At 34.6% G+C, this 20,327-nt stretch overlaps 1 protein-coding gene across 1 annotated transcript in view; it reads left to right on the top strand.

The window, feature by feature from the left end:
* Window positions 1–521: 521 nt before the first annotated feature.
* The window catches only part of LOC150082363 (multidrug resistance-associated protein 1-like), a 266,340-nt gene continuing 246,534 nt past the window's right edge, over window positions 522–20,327 (top strand). The window contains exons 1-2 of the mRNA XM_090379234.1: window positions 522–636; window positions 11,890–12,066. Coding sequence (XP_090235360.1) covers window positions 607–636; window positions 11,890–12,066 — 207 coding nt within the window. The 5' untranslated portion in view covers window positions 522–606. The remainder of the gene's footprint in view (window positions 637–11,889; window positions 12,067–20,327) is intronic.

The following is a 20,327-nucleotide window of genomic DNA, read 5'->3' on the forward strand; positions in this document are numbered from 1 at the left end:
CGATTCACATGACTATGCTGATGACTCATTTTTTTTTATTTGTCCTTCATATGAAAATACATATTTTTTTTCTTTTCCAAAGCAACACAAGGTCGACTAGGCCTAACGCAATCTGTCTTTCACAATTGTCATGGCTTGTCTTGTTCCTGCGTCAAATTAACACGATGATAGTATACCGTGCTGACGTTTCTTTCCTTGTGACAGATTATAATGTTTACAGTGCATCTGTTTTCCGGTGATCCTCAGCTTGAAGCAGAACGCTCCGTACACAGGCAGACGTGGTCGAAGGGGTGCTCAGAAAGGTACATATCGCGTTCACGTGGTGGGTGGATACGGTGGTTCATTATTGGTTCGATTGTGCGGCACTTTTTTTGCTTTCAACTACACGTGATCCGAAGAGGTGCAGGTGGTTTTGTTTGACAAAGGAAGGATTTCTCATCGAACTGGGCATATAGGATTCATTAGGATGAGGTTTACGATTATGTGATCAATTTTTTGAACGCTCTCATGATAAAAATCATGAACGAAGAACATCGATAAGCACAGTGAATATATCTTGGCATATATTGTGATACTGAATTTTTAATTTTTTGACAAAAGTAGGAAATGGAGGAGTTTTGTGGATCACAGCTCTGGGTATGTCTGTTTTTTCTTAATTTTTTTTTTGACAGAAAATGTAATGATTAAATGGCGTAAAATCAGAACATAGTGAATTTTATTTTTCTCATGAATTTCCTTGAAATATAACTCTTAAGTCGGCTCGATGGAGCCGACATGCATCCCCTCAACCTACCGCTTGCCCAGGGCCGGATTTAAACTTTTGACCCTAAGCTATGACATGTATGAGGCCCAGAACACTTACCTGTGACAATATTAAAAAAAAAAAAAAAGATTTTTTAAGATGGAGCGAGGCCCTTTGTAATCTGAGGCTGTAGCTTGTTTAGGTTTCGCTTTGTGTAAATCCGACCCTGCTCTCACCTCTTGTTTTTTTGAAATGTAATACGGTACTCTTGAGGAGAAACATTTTTGACTCTTCATCCTTTATCGGAATGAGTCAGCAAACATTTGCGCAGGGAAAGGGGAGGATTGCAATGCAAAAGAAAGATTTTTATTGATAAATATGTATATGTAGTACAGCGCAGTGCTGCCCTTCACAGTTGAAAAGGATAAGGGAGAGAGTATATCTTCTTTATTTGAAGAGATTAATGTCTATATAGAAAAAGGTAGAAACAAAAATCTGCATGTAGAGTTTCTTGTTTCCCTGGGTTGACGTAGTAGTAGTTGTAGTACTAGTAATGGCAAATGATGCAAGAAAGCAAGCTTATATAGCATTAGCCAAAAAAAAAAAAAAAAAACGCTTCACTCAACCGTACCCGCAAAGAATTTATCTAATTTCCCCCTGAATTGATTCAACCCATCCACGTGATGTTAGATGAGAGAAATATCAAATGACACAGTAAACTAATATAGCTTTCATGTATTTTTGCACCGATAGCAATGATCAGAAAATTAATCTGTGGTAGAATCCAAATTCTGAATGTTTGAATATGAAGTTTAACACTTGCAACAACATTTTCAAAGTTTATAATTACTAGGGATATTCCCAGAAATTTTCAAATAAAAGGAAAAAAAAAGTTCTCATGAAAGTCGCAACAGTTATCGTTTTATGTAATTAATTATGCATTCACTGATGAATGTAATTAATTAGTTCGGTATTTTTTATTTTTAAAAATTAGAGAGGTCAACTACCTTGTCTGTGGATGTCAATGGCAAGCACCGATTGCAACTCTAATTGATGCCTACCAGGAAGGGCAACGGCCTAGGGGGGACTTTGGGCAGATGCATCACCGAAAAGAAAATTAATTGAGATTTAGTTTTATAAATTCTAATATTTTTCATATAAAAGTAAAGTAATATTTGAAGTAATAAATATTTTATGTTGTATCCTCCATTTCAAATTCCTGGTTTCACCCTGTCACAATATACTGCACTTGATAACATGAACTTATTATGATAATATTCAACTAAAGTTATTAAGTGTAACTTTCCATAAAAGTTAATGTCAAAATCGGAATTCCCCAATACCCATAAGTTCGTTAATGATTTCTGTAACAAAATGAAAATTCACAGGAAACGCCTATTTATTTTATTATTATTATTATTTTTTTTTTTGCTGTGAATATTCAAATATGGTATTGTCAATTTTACATTTTGGAGTTTTCTCAGGAAATATTTCTTACAACTTTAGTATTTTGATTGCTGTAGCCTACATAGGTATCACACATTGATAATACATTTTGTACAGTGTAACATACTAATATACACTGTACAAATAACTTCTCAAATTATCTGAGAGCAACTAATCACTGTATTTTTTAAAAATCTTATGGTAACTGAAAAAAAAAAAAAACCTGGAAAAAAGTTTCGATAAGTTCAATAATAGAAAAATAAAAATGGCATTTGCAAATGTCTTGTAAATTAAGCAAATGATGTATATTTTAGATATACATATATATTTTTTTTTTTTTTTTTTTTTTATAATTCTTAAAAAAAATTATTTGCCAAGTTTTTGTTTGGGTTTTGTTTTATAGTGGCTCTTTTGAAATGTATATTCTGATTATTAGTTTGTTTTGAATCAGTGTACTTCTTTGTAGTGGTTAATCCATTTATGGGTGTATTTGTGGAGGGAATTTTTATTGTTAACTGTTTAACTAATAAATAAACTTGTATTAAAATAATATTTTAAAATAATTTTGGTAGGAATGCAGATCACTAGGAAGTCATCTACAGTCAAGTTTTTTGCCAGTTTCCTGTTTAGGCTGACAGTTTAGAATACAGGAGCAGCTCTTGCCTTTCTAGTACTTCCTGTTTAAATCAACATAATTAGGTTAATTAGGCAGTAGCAAGTATACTCTAACTTTCTGACCAAGTGAATAAAAATAAAATAAATCTCATAGATTGGTACTGGCATTATTGCAAAAAAAAACAGGGTCATATGGGAGGGGGGGGAGGTCAATCACATTCCATCAAAATTCTTTATTATAACACAAAAAAATTTAATTTGTGCAGTGCTGTGTCTGTAGACTGTTCTTATTTTTCAATTAATGTACATTATTCATAACTTAAAAATACATAACCCAAAATGTATAACTTAAGCTTATAGTAGCCTATATTTCAATTCTCACCTTTTGAAATGTTTTGAAAAATTTAAAACCATTTCATTTTAATCATATTTGAAAATGTGACTAATTAGTAATGTAACTCTTAACACATAACATTATATAACAATATGATTATTAAATATGTTTAATAAATATGATGATAAATTAGCAAAGCGTGAACAGAAACTCTGTTTAGCTACCTTTTTATTTTATAATGGTAAACTGTCAAACTAGAGCAATGTAGGTTATAAGCTAAATGTAGATGTGGCTAAATCTAACCAACTAGAGTAAGTTAGTAAATATTCAAACAAATATTTATTTGTTTGAATAAGTAGTGATACTGTGTGTCAGTGTTTTTCAACCAGAGCCCTGTGAGTGCTTTTGAAAGACAGTAATATAGAGTTTTTCATGAAACCTTACACCAAAAATTGTTACCTATTTTTTAATATTTTTGACATTTTAAAATAAAAAAAATATGCATGCTATATCGCTCCTAAAAAAAAAGCCCAAATTTTCATGATGCAATTCATTTTAATTATTTTGTTTTGGGTATGAAAGCAAAGGTTTTTGTACTGAAATGCATGAACAAAATAAAGCTTATAGATAAATTTTGTGTCCCACAAATTTTTTAATGGTTCTAAAGTGATCCATAACTGAAAGGTTGAAAAATGCTGTTCTTTATTAATAAGTCTCTGCTATTTAAGTATTGCACAAATATACGTATATATAAATATACATATATTTCACAAAAAAGACCACATATATTTCACAAATATACATAGTCTCAGTTTTGATATCAATGATGTCTATTTCCACATGCATTCTGCCAAATCCCATGTACTTTTTCTGACAGCATCCCAGTTATTGGTTGAATCAACCACTGCTCATCTCAGTTGTTCAGATTATCCTCTCTGTGATTCCTTTCACTTTAAAGGTGATAATTGTGCATATGTCTGTTCTGATATTCCCCATAAGAGACTTAGTAATTTGGAATCTCTTCCTTTCGGGCTTCTGTAGCTTAAAATCTCTCTACCACATCCTGTCAAATTCATCTTTAGCATTAGCATTAGTAGAGGCATATGATGCAAGAAAGCAAGCTTATGCAGCATCAGCCAAAAAAAAAACCAAAAAACTACACACTTCCATTTCACCCCTCCGTTCATTCGAAATACCTGTCCAGCTGAGCATTAAATTTATTTAGGCTATCAACTTCCACAACAAGCGATGGAAGTCTGTTCCACCAACCAACTACCCGCTGGCTAAAGGCAAATTTCCGCGCATCTGTCCTACATCTGTCTTTCCTCAATTTGAATTTATGCCCTCTCAGATGATTATTCTGAGCAAGAGGAAGAATCCCATCAGCATTAAGCATGCTCAACCCATTCAAGGCTTTATACACCTCTATAAGATCACCTCGCCAGTGCCTAGTCTCCAGACACTGTAATTTGCAAAACTTAAGCCTTTCTTCATAAGCGCAACCCTTTGTTCCATTCACTAATCTTGTTGCCCTTCTCTGTACTTGTTCCAGCAGCTCTACATCCTTCTTGAAATGAGGCCTCCAGACCTGTATACAGTACTCAAGGTGTGGCCTGACCATTGCCTTATACAAGGGAATAATCACTTCCTTATCCCTGCTAGAAAAATTCCTGTATATCATTGACAAGACACCATGAGCTACTCTTGCAGCCCATCTGCACTGCTCAGAGAATTTCATATCTGCCTGCACAATAACCCCCAGGTCCTTTTCATTCTCTACCACTGTCAGTGTAGTACCACAGAGTTGATACGTTGCTTTGAGGTTGTTGTTTCCCGTATGTAGTACTTTACATTTGTCAATGTTAAACTTCATTTGCCACCTCTCAGCCCATCTATTCAACCTTCCCAGATCCTGTTGTAGTAGCATAGCGTCAGTAGTGTCCTTAACAACCCTGCCAACCTTTGTATCGTCTGCAAACTTGGACATTAAGCTTGATATACCATCATCAATATCATTTATAATATCTGTTGCCTCTATCATTCTCCCCGACTCCATTTATCACTTGGAACTCTCTTTGAAACTTGACTTGCTCAAGTCCAACTTTCCTAACAGTGAGGTAATTTTCCTTGGTGATTTTAATGTTCACAACTCCAGCTGGCTTCCATTTTCTGGTCATGCAGACCCAGCCACTCAAGATGCTGAGGCTTTTGCAATTATTAATGAACTTGCACAGATTGTTCAATAACCTTCCAGAATACTGGACAGTCCTAACCATGCTCCCAATGTGCTTGATCTTTTTCTCACAAACAACCCTTCTGACTACACAGTCGATGTGATTCTCTAGGTACTTCAGATCGCAACTTGGTGATGGTCTCTTCTCAAATGGAGCCTTTTTCTCATGGCCATTTTCAACCTCGTGTTGCTTGATATTACAAGAATGCAAAATGGGATGATCTGTGAGATTTTTCTATTTTTCCTTGGTTGCATTGCTGTTTCAAATCTTCTGATTTCAACATTTTCTCAGATTGTGTCAGTGAAATTATTCTTTTATGGATGATATCCTTTATTCCACACTCCACCTTAAAATCTTGTCCTTTATCTAAACCATGGTTTTTCAATAAATGTGGTAAGTCTGTTCAAGATAAGAATGTTGTATATCACAATTGGCTTGTATCCAAATCTCCAGCTTCATTTTCTGCCTACATTAAAGCTCGCAACAATTGTATTAATCAGTCCAAACTAGATTTTGAACAGGCTAAGAGTAGAAAACTTGCTTCTTGTCCAAATGATAGTTGAGCATTCTGGTATCTTGCCAAAGCTATTGGCTGCAACTTTTGCCCATCTCTGTTCTCACCTCTGTCAAACCCAGATGGTTCTATTGCCACTTCAGCCAAAGATAAAGCTAACCTTCTAGTATCCTACTTTTTTTTCAACTCATGTATTGATGATCTTGGTAAACCACATATTACCATTCCCAGTACACTCCATTCAGTACTGCCTGTGGATTTTGAACAATCTTGATGCTAAAAAAAACTCCAGGTTCTGATGCTATTTCTCTACTTGTTCTCAAAACCTGTGCTTCTGAACTTACTCCTCTTCTGTGTTGCCTTTTTTCTCTTTCTTATTCCAAAGGTGTTTTCCTTTCTGCTTGGAAATTTGCTCATGTCCAGCCAGTTCCTAAGAAGCGTGACAAATCTCTCCCATCCAATTATCATCCCATTGCACTTAGTTTTACTCTTTCTAAGGTAATGGAGAAATCAATTAACTACCAAATCTTAAACTATCTAGAAACCTTCTATGTGATCAATGATTGCCAGTATGGATTCTGTCAGTGTCTATCCACCGGTGATATTCTGGCTTATGTTACCCATCTACGGACAGATTTATTGGAAAAGTTTGGTGAAACACAAGCAGGCGTTCTTGACATTTCGAAAGCTTTTAGATCGTGTTTGGCATAATGCCTTCTAAATAAGCTTCCATATTATGGTTTGCCAACTGTTTTTTTTTTTTTTTTTTTGTAATTGGGTAGCCAGTTTTCTCTCCGACTGTTCACTGTGGGTTAGATGGCTCTCTGTCTTCTAACTTCTCCACTAATGCTGGTATTGGTATTAATAGTGGCAAATGATGCAAGAAAGCAAGCTTATGCAGCATCAGTCAAAAAAAAAAAAAAAAAATCCATTTCACATACCCATTCCCTCCAATAGCTTGTCTTATTCTTCCTTGAATTTATTCAAACTATCCTTCCACAAAAACAACAACAGATGGTAGCTTGTGCCAGCAAGCAACCACCCATTGGCTGAAGCCAAACTTCTGCACTTCTATTCTACAACCATCCTTCCTCAATTTGAATGTATGCCCCCCTCCTGTATACAGTCTGAGCAATAGGAAGAATCCCATCAGAACCCCATTGAGTTTGCTTAAGCCATTCAAAGCCTTACACACTCAGTTGGATAGCCTTACAAGTGCCTAGTCTCCAGATGCTGCAATTTGCAGAAGTGAAGCCTTTCTTGATAAGAGTACCCCCCCCCCCTTTGTGCTACACAGCAATCTTCTTGCCCTTCTCTGCACCGATTCCAGCAGATCTGCATCCTTCCTAAAATGAAGCCTCCAGACCTGTATACATACAGAACTCAAAATGTGGCCTAACCATGGCCTTGTGCAAAGTGATAATCATCTCCTTATCCCTGCTATCAAAGTTCTTGTATATCATTAAAAAAACCCATGTAAGTTGTCCTGGCAGCCTGTCTGCACTGCCCAGAGAACTTCTGACTGCACAATTACTCCCAGGTCTTTTTCATTTTCTACTGTACTACACAGTTGGTAGGTTAATCTGGGATTACTGCTATCTATTTGTCAATGTCCCCAAATTGGGACTCCACAAAAAACATTAGTCCATGAAGAGCAGTGTCCATTAATAATCACTCTTCCTTCTCCCACTCAACCATCCCTTTATCCATAGTAGTAACTTTCCTTAATTCCACACTAATCCAAATGCACCTCTTGTAATTGACTTGTACAACATAATTTTAACATCCTCTTTTCTCCTAGATGCAAAGGTACAGTAAAGACACAGTGTGCCTTTCTGGCCACCTGCTTGCAATGCATATTAGCTTCATGTCTGAATGTATCAAAACACCAGTCTCTTCCCTCCCTGCCATGGAGGTTAAACTTACTGGACTATGGTTACTCATTTGATTGTTCCCCACTCCCCTGCGTGTTGGTGAGATGTTAGCAGTTCTCCAATCCAATAGGGATTACTCCCTGAATCTAATGATTACCTCATAATTAAACCTAAGGGTGTGGCACATTCCTCCACGGACACTTTTAATATGACCAGGAAAATACTGTGAGTACCTAGGGCCTTTACCCATTTTTTCACTCAGAACTGTTAGGCTCTCTTCTATAATATCAACATTGCATATCCAATAGTACTCAGGTATATCAGCACAATACAAATATTCCTTACTCCAAAAGAGATTTTCTACTAAAAGTATCTGTTCAGTTCACCCTGCTGGATTATCGATTGTGTTATTTCCATTACACAAGGATTTAAGGCAGATTCAATTTTCATATGTACTTACAGCTGTTTCTTACATAGAGGATAATTCCAACCACATACAATAAATACAAGAATCACATTCCACATCCAAAATAATTAAAAAAAAAAAAAATCCCACAAACAAGGCAAAAATGCTAAAACCTATTATATACATTGCTGCTATTATTGCATACAATATGTAACAGTATGCTGCAAAAAATAAAAATCCATTACCATATAATGGGTGCAGCAATAAGTATTTATTGCTGCAGCCTTATATATTTAGGGAAGGACGATTCTAACAAAAACTACAATGGGCCTTAATCTAATATGTGGCTTCTACATGGCAACTTTATCTGTTACCTTCTGAATCTTTCTGATGCATTTCATTATGTATTAGAAATAATCATGCAGGGACTGCATTAGTCTGCCTATAGTTACCAAAACAAAGCCCTATGCTATTTATTTGTGTCATAAAAATGAAAATCATATTAAGAACAGAGAATTACTATTAAATTTTGTGTAAAGCTAGGGAAATTCTATAATTGAGAATCTACTACGAAGATAATTGAAATGTTAAATCAAGTTTGCGGTTATAATCTTAAGAGTTGTCATTCTGAGTCAGCCATATTGGACCTATTATTTAGATTCTCATCAGTGAGTAAATAAGTTTTCTTATTTTGGATTTTACAGGCCTGACTTTGAGAAATAATTAATTTCATAAACTGAGTGAAACATTAAGATGAATGAACACATTTAAAGTTATAAAACACACTCAGAGGGCAGCATACAGTCAATACTTATTTAACATAATTTTGCTATGTTGTTGTTAACTCATCAGGACTGTATATTGGCTTAATGTTATCGTATTTATTATTATGATGGACTTAGGCTAGCACGTGTCACAAAACAGTTCTGTAAGCAACATAATAGTCTGCAGAATAAAGACTCCTGATTCCAAAACAAAGATTTCTGATCAGTTTAAAAGGGTCAAAGAAGGCAAGAATGATAATGCACAAGGCAAACATCCAAAAACTTGTAAAATTGATGAATACATTCAAAGAGTAAGTGATTTGATTCTTAAGACAGATGGTTAACTTTACACTGGGCTAAATAAACAAGATCTGTTTCAATGGAACAAATGAAAATGAGGAAAGTTTCTGTGAAGATAGATGCATGAATTTTGTTCTGAGTCAAGAAAAAATACACACATAAAAAAAAAAAAAAAACCAAGCTGAAACTTGTTATGATCTTCTGCAGAAAACTATAAATAACAAAACATGGGTGTTTCAATATGACCTGCAAATAGCATTAGCAGTGGCAAACGATTCAAGGAAGCAAGCCTACACAGCATCAGCCTATGAGGGGAAAACACTTCCCACTTCACCCACTCCCTCCAACAGTTCATCCAGCTCCTCCCCAAATCCATCCAAGCTGCCCACACAGATGGGAGCCTATTCCAGCAATCAACCAGCCGCTGGCAAAAGTACACACAAATATTCCGCAGCTGCCCCTCCCCAATTTGAACCCATGTCCCCCCACGCACGCAGACCAAACAACAGGAAGAATACCATCAGCACCGAGCTTGCCCAACCCATTCAAAGTCTCAAACACCCAATCAGATGCCCAGTCTCCAGACACTGCAACTTGGTGAACTGAAGCTCCACTCGGCAAAAGCATCCCCCTGCTCCCTGTACAAATCCCGTTGTCCCTCTCTGCACTCACTCCAGCAGCCCCACATCATTCCCAAAATCCCCAAGGTTCAGTTCTTTCTCCCACTCCTTTCCTCTTTTATTTTAGCGACCTTCTTCCATTGACCAGAAATCCTATCCATAGTTTTGCTGATGATAGCACATTGCATTCCATCTTCCAGTTTGAGAAATCTTGCCCTGCATTAACAGATTCAACTTCTTGAGCAAACATCCACTACCAATTCCTTAAATGCTTGATCTCTAGTGGCGCAAAGATAACTTAGTTGATTTCAATCCTTCTCAAACTTAGTCCTGTCTTGTATCTCACAAAAGCGGTTCTTCAGCTTTTTTTTTTTTAACTGTTTTTCATTATTTTGGTGCTTATTTTGCTTACACACATTTCTAGGCAAGATCATATATCTCTATTGGAGGTTACACTGACTTCTAATCTCTCTTGGCACAAGCACATTACAAATATTGCTTCCTATTCATCTAAAAAACTGGGTTTTTTCTTTTGCTTCCAGTGTTACTTTTATTCCGAACAGCTGTTCACTCTGTGCAAATTGCAAATCCGCCCTAACATGGAATATTGTTTCCACATCTTGGTCAATGCCCCCGCTCAGGCTTCTAGATTCCATTCAAAAGAGGGCAGTTAGGTTAATTAATGACTTGCTTCTAACAGAGTCTCTGCACACTCTCTGTCTCATAGATGTTCTGTTTTTGCTGCATGCCTTTTCTGTAGACAGTTAAATGGGAACTGCTCTTCTGAATTGGCTTCTATATTCCTGCTCGCTCTTCCAAACCAATCTGAACACATCCCTCAACCAGTCAACATTCTTTTACTATCCAACTTCAAACTAACAGAATGAACTTTTCTTTTTCATAATTTATTTATTCAATATCTGTTTTCTGGAACAATCTTCATTCGTACGTATTTCCTGAAAGTTACAGAAATTTAAGTCTAATGTCAAGTATCTTATTTCATCTTCTCGACCTTCAGCACATGCTTGGTACTAATACCTACAGGTTCTAATACCTTTTGTGTTTGGGGTTTTCATGAAAAAAAAAAAAAAAAGAAAAAGATTAATTCATTTGATTATTATATTACAGAAATTATATAATTTGCTGTGTTTTAGGCTTCATCCTTGAGAGGCCTAAAACACAATGAGGCTTCTCAAGGGAGGTTTCTGCCTTCTGGATTTTCATTCTTTGCATTGTATTTTGTTTATTTAAAAGCTAGGTAATAATTATATAGATTTTCCTCATGTTTGTTTCTTATTTATCCTTTAGTCCTAAGGCATAATTCTAAGTATTGTGATATTTTACTGAATATTTAGGTATTTCAGTTAGGCTCTTTGCTAAATATTTAAATAGTAGCTCATAAGATATAACTTGTTTTGAAAAACAAGTGATTGAAAATCTAATTTTAATTTTTACATTTTGTGTTTTTACTTATTAGTGTATATTGCCATATATAATTATATGGCCTCTGTAGCCAAGTGGTCAGAAGTGGGAATGCAGTGGCATTCACGCTCATTAAGTAGACCAGGGTTCAGGCCCTTGACTACTGAATATGGTCAATCTGCCAACCCGTACTGGACCAGCATGGAGATTATGGTCCATTCCCTCAATATGACTTATTGAGGAGGCCTCCATCCTGCAGTGGATTGACAGTGGCTGCAGATTTATTTATATAATTATATTTTAAATTTATTTAGGCTTTTATCCTTGCTCATCCCAGGATTAATCATTGAGATGAGGAAGCACATAAGCCTGTTTTTGGATACTGAAGTAGACATATATAAAGGTTATCTGGTACTTACTTTACACTTAAAAAAGATATTAAATTATGTTCCTTGCAGGACTTAATTGCTTAAGTTAATTTATGTCCTTCAAGGAACACATCATTGAAAGAAGTGTTTCACACGTTAAGAGCAAAAGTGCTAATTGAAATATTTTATTGTAGTTTGGGAAGCAAAAAAAAAAAAATAATTCATGTTGAATTTGTTTTTCATTTAACAGAATGTGAATATAACCTGGAACACTGATACACCAGATTTTACATCATGCTTTCAAAACAGTGTTCTTCAGTGGGTTCCTTGTGCTGTGTTTTGGATGCTTGCCCCAGTTGAAGCATATTTGCTCGTCCGCAGTACTGTGAAAGGATTACCATGGACTTTATTGAATATCATGAAAATTGTAAGTGTTACTCTATTTATTTAGTTGGTTTCTGATGGCACTTATAATTAATTTTTGAACACTAAAAATGTAACAGTTATAAATTAGCTATAAGTAAAGCTTGTTATAATAAGATAATAAATAAGATAAAGATAATAAACTTTGCTAAGAATCTTAATAGATAATCAACAGTACTTCAAGCTTTCAGCTGTAAAATTAGTCATTATTAGTTATGAGTGCAATCTTAGAACAGAAAATGTTCCTGAATTAATACTGTGATATTCACATTTACTATTGCTTAAAATTAAGCATATAAATTGATTTCATAATTCATTTAAACCATTTTTTTTAAATAATAAAAAATATCCATTTAACAAAAAATAGTCATTTTATCAAAAGTTAAGGATGAACTTATTTCCTTTATCACAATCTAACACAAAGTGCAGTAATGTGAATTGTATGGTTAAAGCATATATTATTTGCAATATATTTGTAATGATTTTTAACCTCATCAGTTACATGGTAGTTGTAGTATAATTATATTATTATTTATTACAGAGTTCACCACCTTTTTTTTTTTTTTTTTAGCATTAGTAAAGGCACATGATGCAAGAAAGCAAGCTTATATAGCATCAACCAAAAAAAACCCCTTCTCATTTCACCCATCCACTCGCTCCAAATGTTTGTATAGTTCTGCCTTGAATCTATTTAAGCTATCAATTTCTACAACGGCAGATACAAGTTTGTTCCAGCAGTCAACCATATGCTGGCTAAATGCAAACTTCCACACATCTATCCTACAACTGTCTTTCCTCAATTTGAATTTATGTCCTCTCAGGCTATTATTCTGAGCAAGAGGAAGAATCCTATCAGCATTGAGCATGCTCAAACCATTCAAGGCTTTATACACCTCAATCAGATCACCTCACAGGTGCCTAGTCTGCAGACACTGTAATCTGCAAAACTTAAGCCTTTCTTCGTAAGAGCAACACTTTGTTCCATTCACTAATCTTGTTGCCCTTCTCTGTACTCATTCTAACAGGTCTACATCCTTCTTAAAATGAGGCCTCCAGACCTGTATACAGTACCCAATGGCCTGACCATTGGCTTATACAAGGGGATAATCACCTCCTTATCCCTGCTAGAAAAGTTCCTGTATATCATTGTCAAGACACCATGAGCTACTCTTGCAGACCATCCGCACTGCTCAGAAAACTTCATATCTGCCTGCACAATTACCCCAAGGTCATTTTCATTCTCTACCACTGTCAGTGTAGTACCACAGAGTTGATACGTTGCTCTGGGGTTGCTGTTTCCCATATGTAGTACTTTACATTTGTCAATGTTAAACTTCATTTGCCACCTCTCAGCCCATCTGCTCAACCTTTCTAGATCCTGTTGCAGAAGCATACTGTTGTTAGTGTCATTAACAACCCTGCCAACCTTTGTATCATCTGCAAACTTGGACATTAAGCCTGATATACCATCATCAATATCATTTATAAATATAGAAAACAATAATGGACCCAACACTGAACCCTGAGGGACTCCACTTATAACATTAGTCCATGAAGAGCAGTGTCCATTGATTACCACTCTGTCTTCTCCCACTCAACCATCCCTTTATCCATAGCAGCAATTTGCCTCCAATGCCACACTGCTCCAACTGCTCCAATTTGTGCAGCAGTCTTCCATATGCAACAGTATCAAAAGCCTTTCTAAGATCCAAGTATATAATATCAAAATTATTCCCTGCATCCAGTTCTTTTGTCACTGCATCATAGTATCCAATCAAATTGGTCGGACAAGACTTCCCCTTAAAAAAACCATGCTGTGTCCGAGTGTATATATATATATATATATATATAAAACAGATTGTGTGTATATATATATATATATTAGATAGTATGAATCAGAGCTGTAATACTCAATATGTTCTACGTTGATAATAATATTAGTAAATTAATAAGAGGAGTTGATATACCATCATCAACGGAAGTGTTCCACGTACTATATTGAGGTCAACTCCTCTTATTAATTTACTAATATATATATATAAAACAGAGTGTGCGTGTGTATATATATATATATATATATATAAACTCTGTCAGATTACCTTTTTGATATTTTGCTGTTTAGACATTGGCTTATATTTATCCAGCTACAGCAATATAGCTGGATAAATTTATTTATTTGAGCATTTTTATTGCCTATTTAGGCTTTTAATGCTCATCTTAATTTTCTAAATTACTTTATCTAGGGGTATTTATGCTTTCTTTTGTCATGTTGGGTTTTATTAATTTGGATTCCTGCACCTTCTAATATATAGTGTTGCCATTTGTAACGTGATATTTCACTGTCTTGGATCTTTAGTCACTGTGCTCAGTGGTTTCTAAAGTTTATTAGGTTTTTATATGACTTTGATGGCTGTTGCCTTGTAATATTCTTAAAATTTATTATAATTGTTTCACAATAGCCATATTTTTGGCCTGTTTATTTCTTGTTACAGTTATTGGTGGTTTTGTTATTTTATTATTGGTGATTGTATATTATATAATGTGTATTATATTATCTGGTGTAATTAGCCTCTGCTGCTTGGCCTGCAGCAATTTATAATTTTTTTTTTTTTTATAAATTTCTTCAGTATTTTATAAATTTTCCTTCCAATTTACACAAATTTATAAAATTTTCATCCAGCCTGCAAATTAAGAAAGATTTCCCACACTGCTTTGCACTTTACTAAAGTTAGTGTAAATTAAAGAACATTTTATAGTTATTTGAATTAGAACATTGTGCAAAGTGGCGAATTGTATGATGAACCGAGTGGGTAAAGTACCTGCCCGGCAACCCAAAGGTTGTGGGTTCGATTCCCGCCTCGGGCTTGGATCAAAGTACTGCAAAAACCTTGGGAGGTGCAATATGGCCACAGAAGCCGATGCGCCAACAACTACCAAATCAAAAAAAAAAAAAAAAAAAAATTTGTATGATGAAAGAATAATCTGTCAGAATGTATGCAATACGGTGTTACCATTCACGTGGACTCTTTTCAGAAGCCAGAAGAAATTTATGCTAGAGGAAATTTATTAATTCTACAAAAGACATCCAATCCTAATTCATTGGAATTAAATATGCCAAACTCCAAATATTGCAGACTTTATATTTTAAATTAGGTAGCTTATTTGTTCATAGACAGAAAAACAAAGAGCAGTTAATGTGATAATTTCTGAGATAAGAAGGCTTAGGTTTATTCATTTTTTTTTCTTTTGTCCTTTCATATAGATAATAATAGATTGTAACTTGTTTTGACTGATAAATACTGTAGTATACTTGTTTCTTTAATATTCTTACGTTTATGCATTCTTGGTATTTTGCATACTTTATCTAACTTTCCCAGAATTAATTTTCTAGTAAGATAAGAAATCTGAACTCTGTAGTACCAGCGAAAGTAAAAACTTCACTTTCATATCAAGTGTAAATTTCATTCTAAAATATATGTGTTGTATTTACGTAAGTTGCACTTTGGAATCTCTTAGATAACCAACCTGTTTGGCAGTGGATAAAAGGATAGGATGAATTTTGCATTATTGGGATTCTCAGGGACTGATAAGGTGTACAAACCAAATTCCCTTATTTTTTAGAGGACCTGATAACAACTAAGTACATATGTTTTCCTTTCATCATTCATTCATAGTACTTAAAAAGAATTGTTTGCTGTTATTATACAGAATCAGTTAAATTATGTATATAAATATTTTAAGTAGCCATATTTTGTAGACAGAAAAGACTAATTTGAATAAAAAGCTAAAATAAATAGTTAGGTTTTTAATAAGTTTTTGTTATGTTGTAGATTAACTGGTGACCCATTCAATATGGAGAATAATTATCTACCATTTGAATAAAGGGAGCGCATTCTGAAATGGTACTGGAAGTTTGAAAACCAGAAGTTCAGCACGTATGGGGCCATTGGTATGATGAAATAGGTGCCAACACATTTGTTAGTATTAGCTACAAAGTGCAAGGAAGCCACAAGCTTTTTTCTGCACCAGCCAAAAAAAAAAAAAAAACCCTAAATAAAAATAAATATATATAAAAAAGGAAACTAAACAACCTGTACATTTTCCTCTTCTCATAATTGCTGACCATTTAAATTTCCCAATCCGTCAGCCTCTACTACCCACAGAGGTTACTTTTACTTATTCTAGTAATTAACAACTTGCTGGCTAAAAGAAAACTCCCTGTAATACAGGCTAAATCTCTTTCCCTGTGATTTGAATTTATGGTCCCTAGTTCTGAAATCATGATAGTGAATTGAATCTAACAACCCATCTGAATTTGAGGCGTGAAGAATATGGTACTGATCACAATGTTAATAAACTGTGAGAGGAAAAGAACATTAGCATTAGTAGAGGCATACGATGCAAGAAAGCAAGCTTATGCAGCATCAGCCAAAAAAAATAAAAAAAACCCACTCCCATTTCACCCCTCCGTTCGTTCCAAATACCTGTCCAGCTCAGCCTTAACTTTATTTAGGCTATCAACTTCTACAAAAGATGGAAGTCTGTTCTACCAATCAACTACCCACTGGCTAAAGGCAAAAAATGAATCATCAAGAAATGTCCAAAATGTCTAAGTTGTTAGAAGTGCATATGACCAGTCAACAACATTGTTCCTGAGAACTGTGTTTTAGTCAATCAAGTATTATGAGAATCTTAAAGGACATAAAGTTCTTCATATCTTCACTCTTCATATCTCAGTTATTGTATGTGATTCAGTAAGACAATCCTGACTGAAATAAATACAATTTTGTGAATGGCACTGTCACAAGTAAAGCTGGTAATTTTAATGATGTAATCATATGGTCAGACAAAGCAGTGTTCAAATTAAGTGGTAGATGACTCCCACTTTGCTTATTGGAGGCTTAGAGTGGTGAAACCCATGTTTAGCCTCCAGAGAAAAGTTTCTGGCATCCCCCCTCCCAATCTCCTTCAGCCCATACATGGTACTAAGCACTATAGGTTTTGATACTTTTCATGCTTGGGGTTTTCATAAAAAAAGTGGCCATTTAAATCCACACAGTTGTGTTTATTGGGCTAGAGATTATCCTTGTTTCATTCTACAGAAAAGTTAAACTGCTAGAGATCAACATGTGAATGGGACTTTCCTCATGAAATAATCAGACCTTGAAAATTCAGTGATACTGTTACTGGGCACAGTTATTTTATTCTGAATAATATAAAATTATTGGCTGGTATCAGATAGCCAGCTGAAACAAATGAAACCAGAATCACTTCAGTATAGGGTAAATCAGCCTAGTGATTATACCTCTGACATTTGAACAACAATATTTTTTATTTCTTATGCAGTATATAGCTTCTTTCAGAATAACATGATACTTTGAAATTTCTAAATAACTTGCACTTAGAATTGAATTGTATAATTGATTGTAAATTACCGTTGCTATTCTTTTATTATATGTTTCCATATATGTTAAGGTTACTGCAGTTAAGCATGAAAGTTACTGTATTTATGTAAAAACATTATTTTTATACAGTTCAGAGTAAACTGATAGTATTATTATATTTAATTTATCATTCATATTTTATTTTGTGAAAATGTTAGCACTTTTTCAAAAATTAATCATAAAAATTATAACTCAAAAATTTATATATTCTATATAAAATTACTTAGAGTAGAGAGAATGTGTAGATACGTATTCCTTTCTTAAAAGAGTAAAAAATATAGTAGGAAAATATAGAGTGAAGGCAAACCTTTTCTAATGGGTGTGCCATTCTCCTCATTATTTTAAAAACTGTCCATAACATCAACTTTAGAAATTAGTGACTACTTGTGATACATTAATTTTTTACACTGATTTTTACTTAAGCTTATTATAAAGCTTAATAAGCAGTAATATATAAAAATGTTAAATTTTTATAAGTGCCATATAATTGTAATATAGTCAACCATCAAATAGACATGAATTCCAGTATTCTCATGCATACCAAAATTATATTTTCACATCACTGATTTGTTACACTGCTTTATTGATATTTGACAAATTTATTGTATGTTAGGCATTAGTAGAGTGTTGAGGATAATAGCTAATATTTTGTAGGAAATTAATTTAAATATAACTTTTGTTGAAGTGCGATAATGACTATGACACTTTTAAATGACTGTTAATAGTTATGAGTAAGCATTGATGTCTTGAGTTCCTTCATTTAGCAAATTGTCAAAGCATTTATTCTATACTTCTAAAAATAACCTCCTCTTCTGTTTTAATTTGCCCTGACGTCATGATTTTCTTCCCTCTGTTCTGAATTTTTAATCTTTCCTTCATATACCCATTTTGTATCTTCCACTAAAGCTCTTAAATTTTTGCCATTAATGCCATTTAACTTTTGAACAGAAAGTTCTCTTTTGCAAGTATGTACATATATGACATCTATTTCAAAAAATATCCAGAGTGCTACAATAAGCATACTTATGGGGGGGGGACAACTTAATAATGTTGACATTTCAAAGGCTTTCAATTATGTTTGGCATAAAGGTCTTCTAAATAAGAGTCGATCTTTTGGATTGAAGACTGTTTTTTGTGATTGGATATCCAATTTTCTCTCCAACAGCTCACTGCTGGTGATGGTAGATGGCTCTCTTTCTTCTAACTTCTCCACTAATGCTGGCGTTCCCCAAGATTCAGTTCTTTCTCCCACTATTTTTTTTTTCCCTCTTGTTTATTAATGACTGAAAATCCTATCCATAGTTTTGCTGATGATAGCACATTGTATTCTGCCTTCCAGTTTTAGAAACCTTGCCCTGCACATGCAGCTTCAACTTCTTGAATATCTACTGCCAATTCCTTAAATGCTGATCTCTAGGTAATTCTCTAATGGGGCAAAGATAACTTAATTAATTTCAATCCCTCTAAAACTCATTCCTGTCTTATATCTCACAAAAAGAATTCTTCTGCTCCTATGCTGATTTTCAGTGACACTCAGATTTCTAGACAAGATCTTATATCTTTAATAGGGATTACCCTGACTTATCTCATTTGGCATAAGCACGTCACAAATATTGCTTCCTGTGCAAATCAAAAACTTTCCCTCTTGGCATTACCTTTCTATTCAACAGCTACTCACTCTGTATGAATCTCAATCTGCCCTACTATGGAATATTGCTCCTACATCGGGATGATGTCTCCATAACCTTTCTCAGGTCCTATTCAAAAGAAGGCTGATAGGTCAATTAGTGAGCCACCTCTTACAGTCTCTCTGCTCCATCTCATAGATGTTCTGTTTCTGCTGCATGCCTTTTCTATAGATACTTACATAGGCACTGTTCTTCTGAATTGGCTTCTATAATTCACCCTCTTTCTTACAAACCAATCCAAACATGTGCTGCAAGCAGTCAACATCCATTTGCTGTCCTACTTCAAACTCACAGGACCAACTTTTCTTCTTTCTCATTTATCTCTTTAATTCCCATTTTCTGAAACAGAAACCCCCCTTCACAATATTTCTTGAAAATTATAATCTACAGAAATTCAAGTTTAATGTTTAATGCTCAAACCATTCAAGCCTTGAATGGTTTGAGCATGCTCAATGCTGATGGGATTCTTCCTCTAGCTCAGAATAATCACCTGAGAGGGCATAAATTCAAATTGAGGAAAGACAGATATAGGATAGACGTGCGGAAATTTGCCTTTAGCCAGCGGGTGGTTGGTTGGTGGAACAGACTTCCATCCCTTGTAGTGGAGGTTGATAGCCTAAATAAGTTTAAGGCTCAGCTGGACAGGTATTTTGAACGAACAGAGGGGTGAAGTGGAAGTGGGTTTTTTTTTTTTTTTTTTTGGCTGATGCTGCATAAGCTTGCTTTCTTGCATCAAATGCCTCTACTAATGCTAATGTCAACAGGTATCTTCCTTCATCTTCTCAACCTTCACGACACTAAGTACTAATCTACTCACGACACTAAGTACTAATCAAGATCTCATATCTTTAATGTCTTAAATACATCTTGTGTTTGGGGTTTTAAAAAAAAATCCCCCTTGAAATTTCCTGCTAAAAGCTGAGTCATTATATTACTCTTTATCATTTGTGTGTCCTGCAGCAGTTTCATATTTGATCAAAATACCTCAAGTAGCAAAAGTAGTGAAGCTCAAAGCCCAAAATAACTCTATAAGTAGAAAAATTAGTGAAGCTTAAAATTCTGGTTACTTCAACATTATCATGTTTCTCACAGCGTCAGTGTACTTATTAATTGTTTGGCCTTCTGGAGAATAT

This window comes from Mastigoproctus giganteus, chromosome 8 (assembly GCF_048544385.1).
Source record: "Mastigoproctus giganteus isolate SK-2022 chromosome 8, ASM4854438v1, whole genome shotgun sequence".
In the NCBI taxonomy this organism is placed as follows: Eukaryota; Metazoa; Arthropoda; class Arachnida; order Uropygi; family Thelyphonidae; genus Mastigoproctus; species Mastigoproctus giganteus.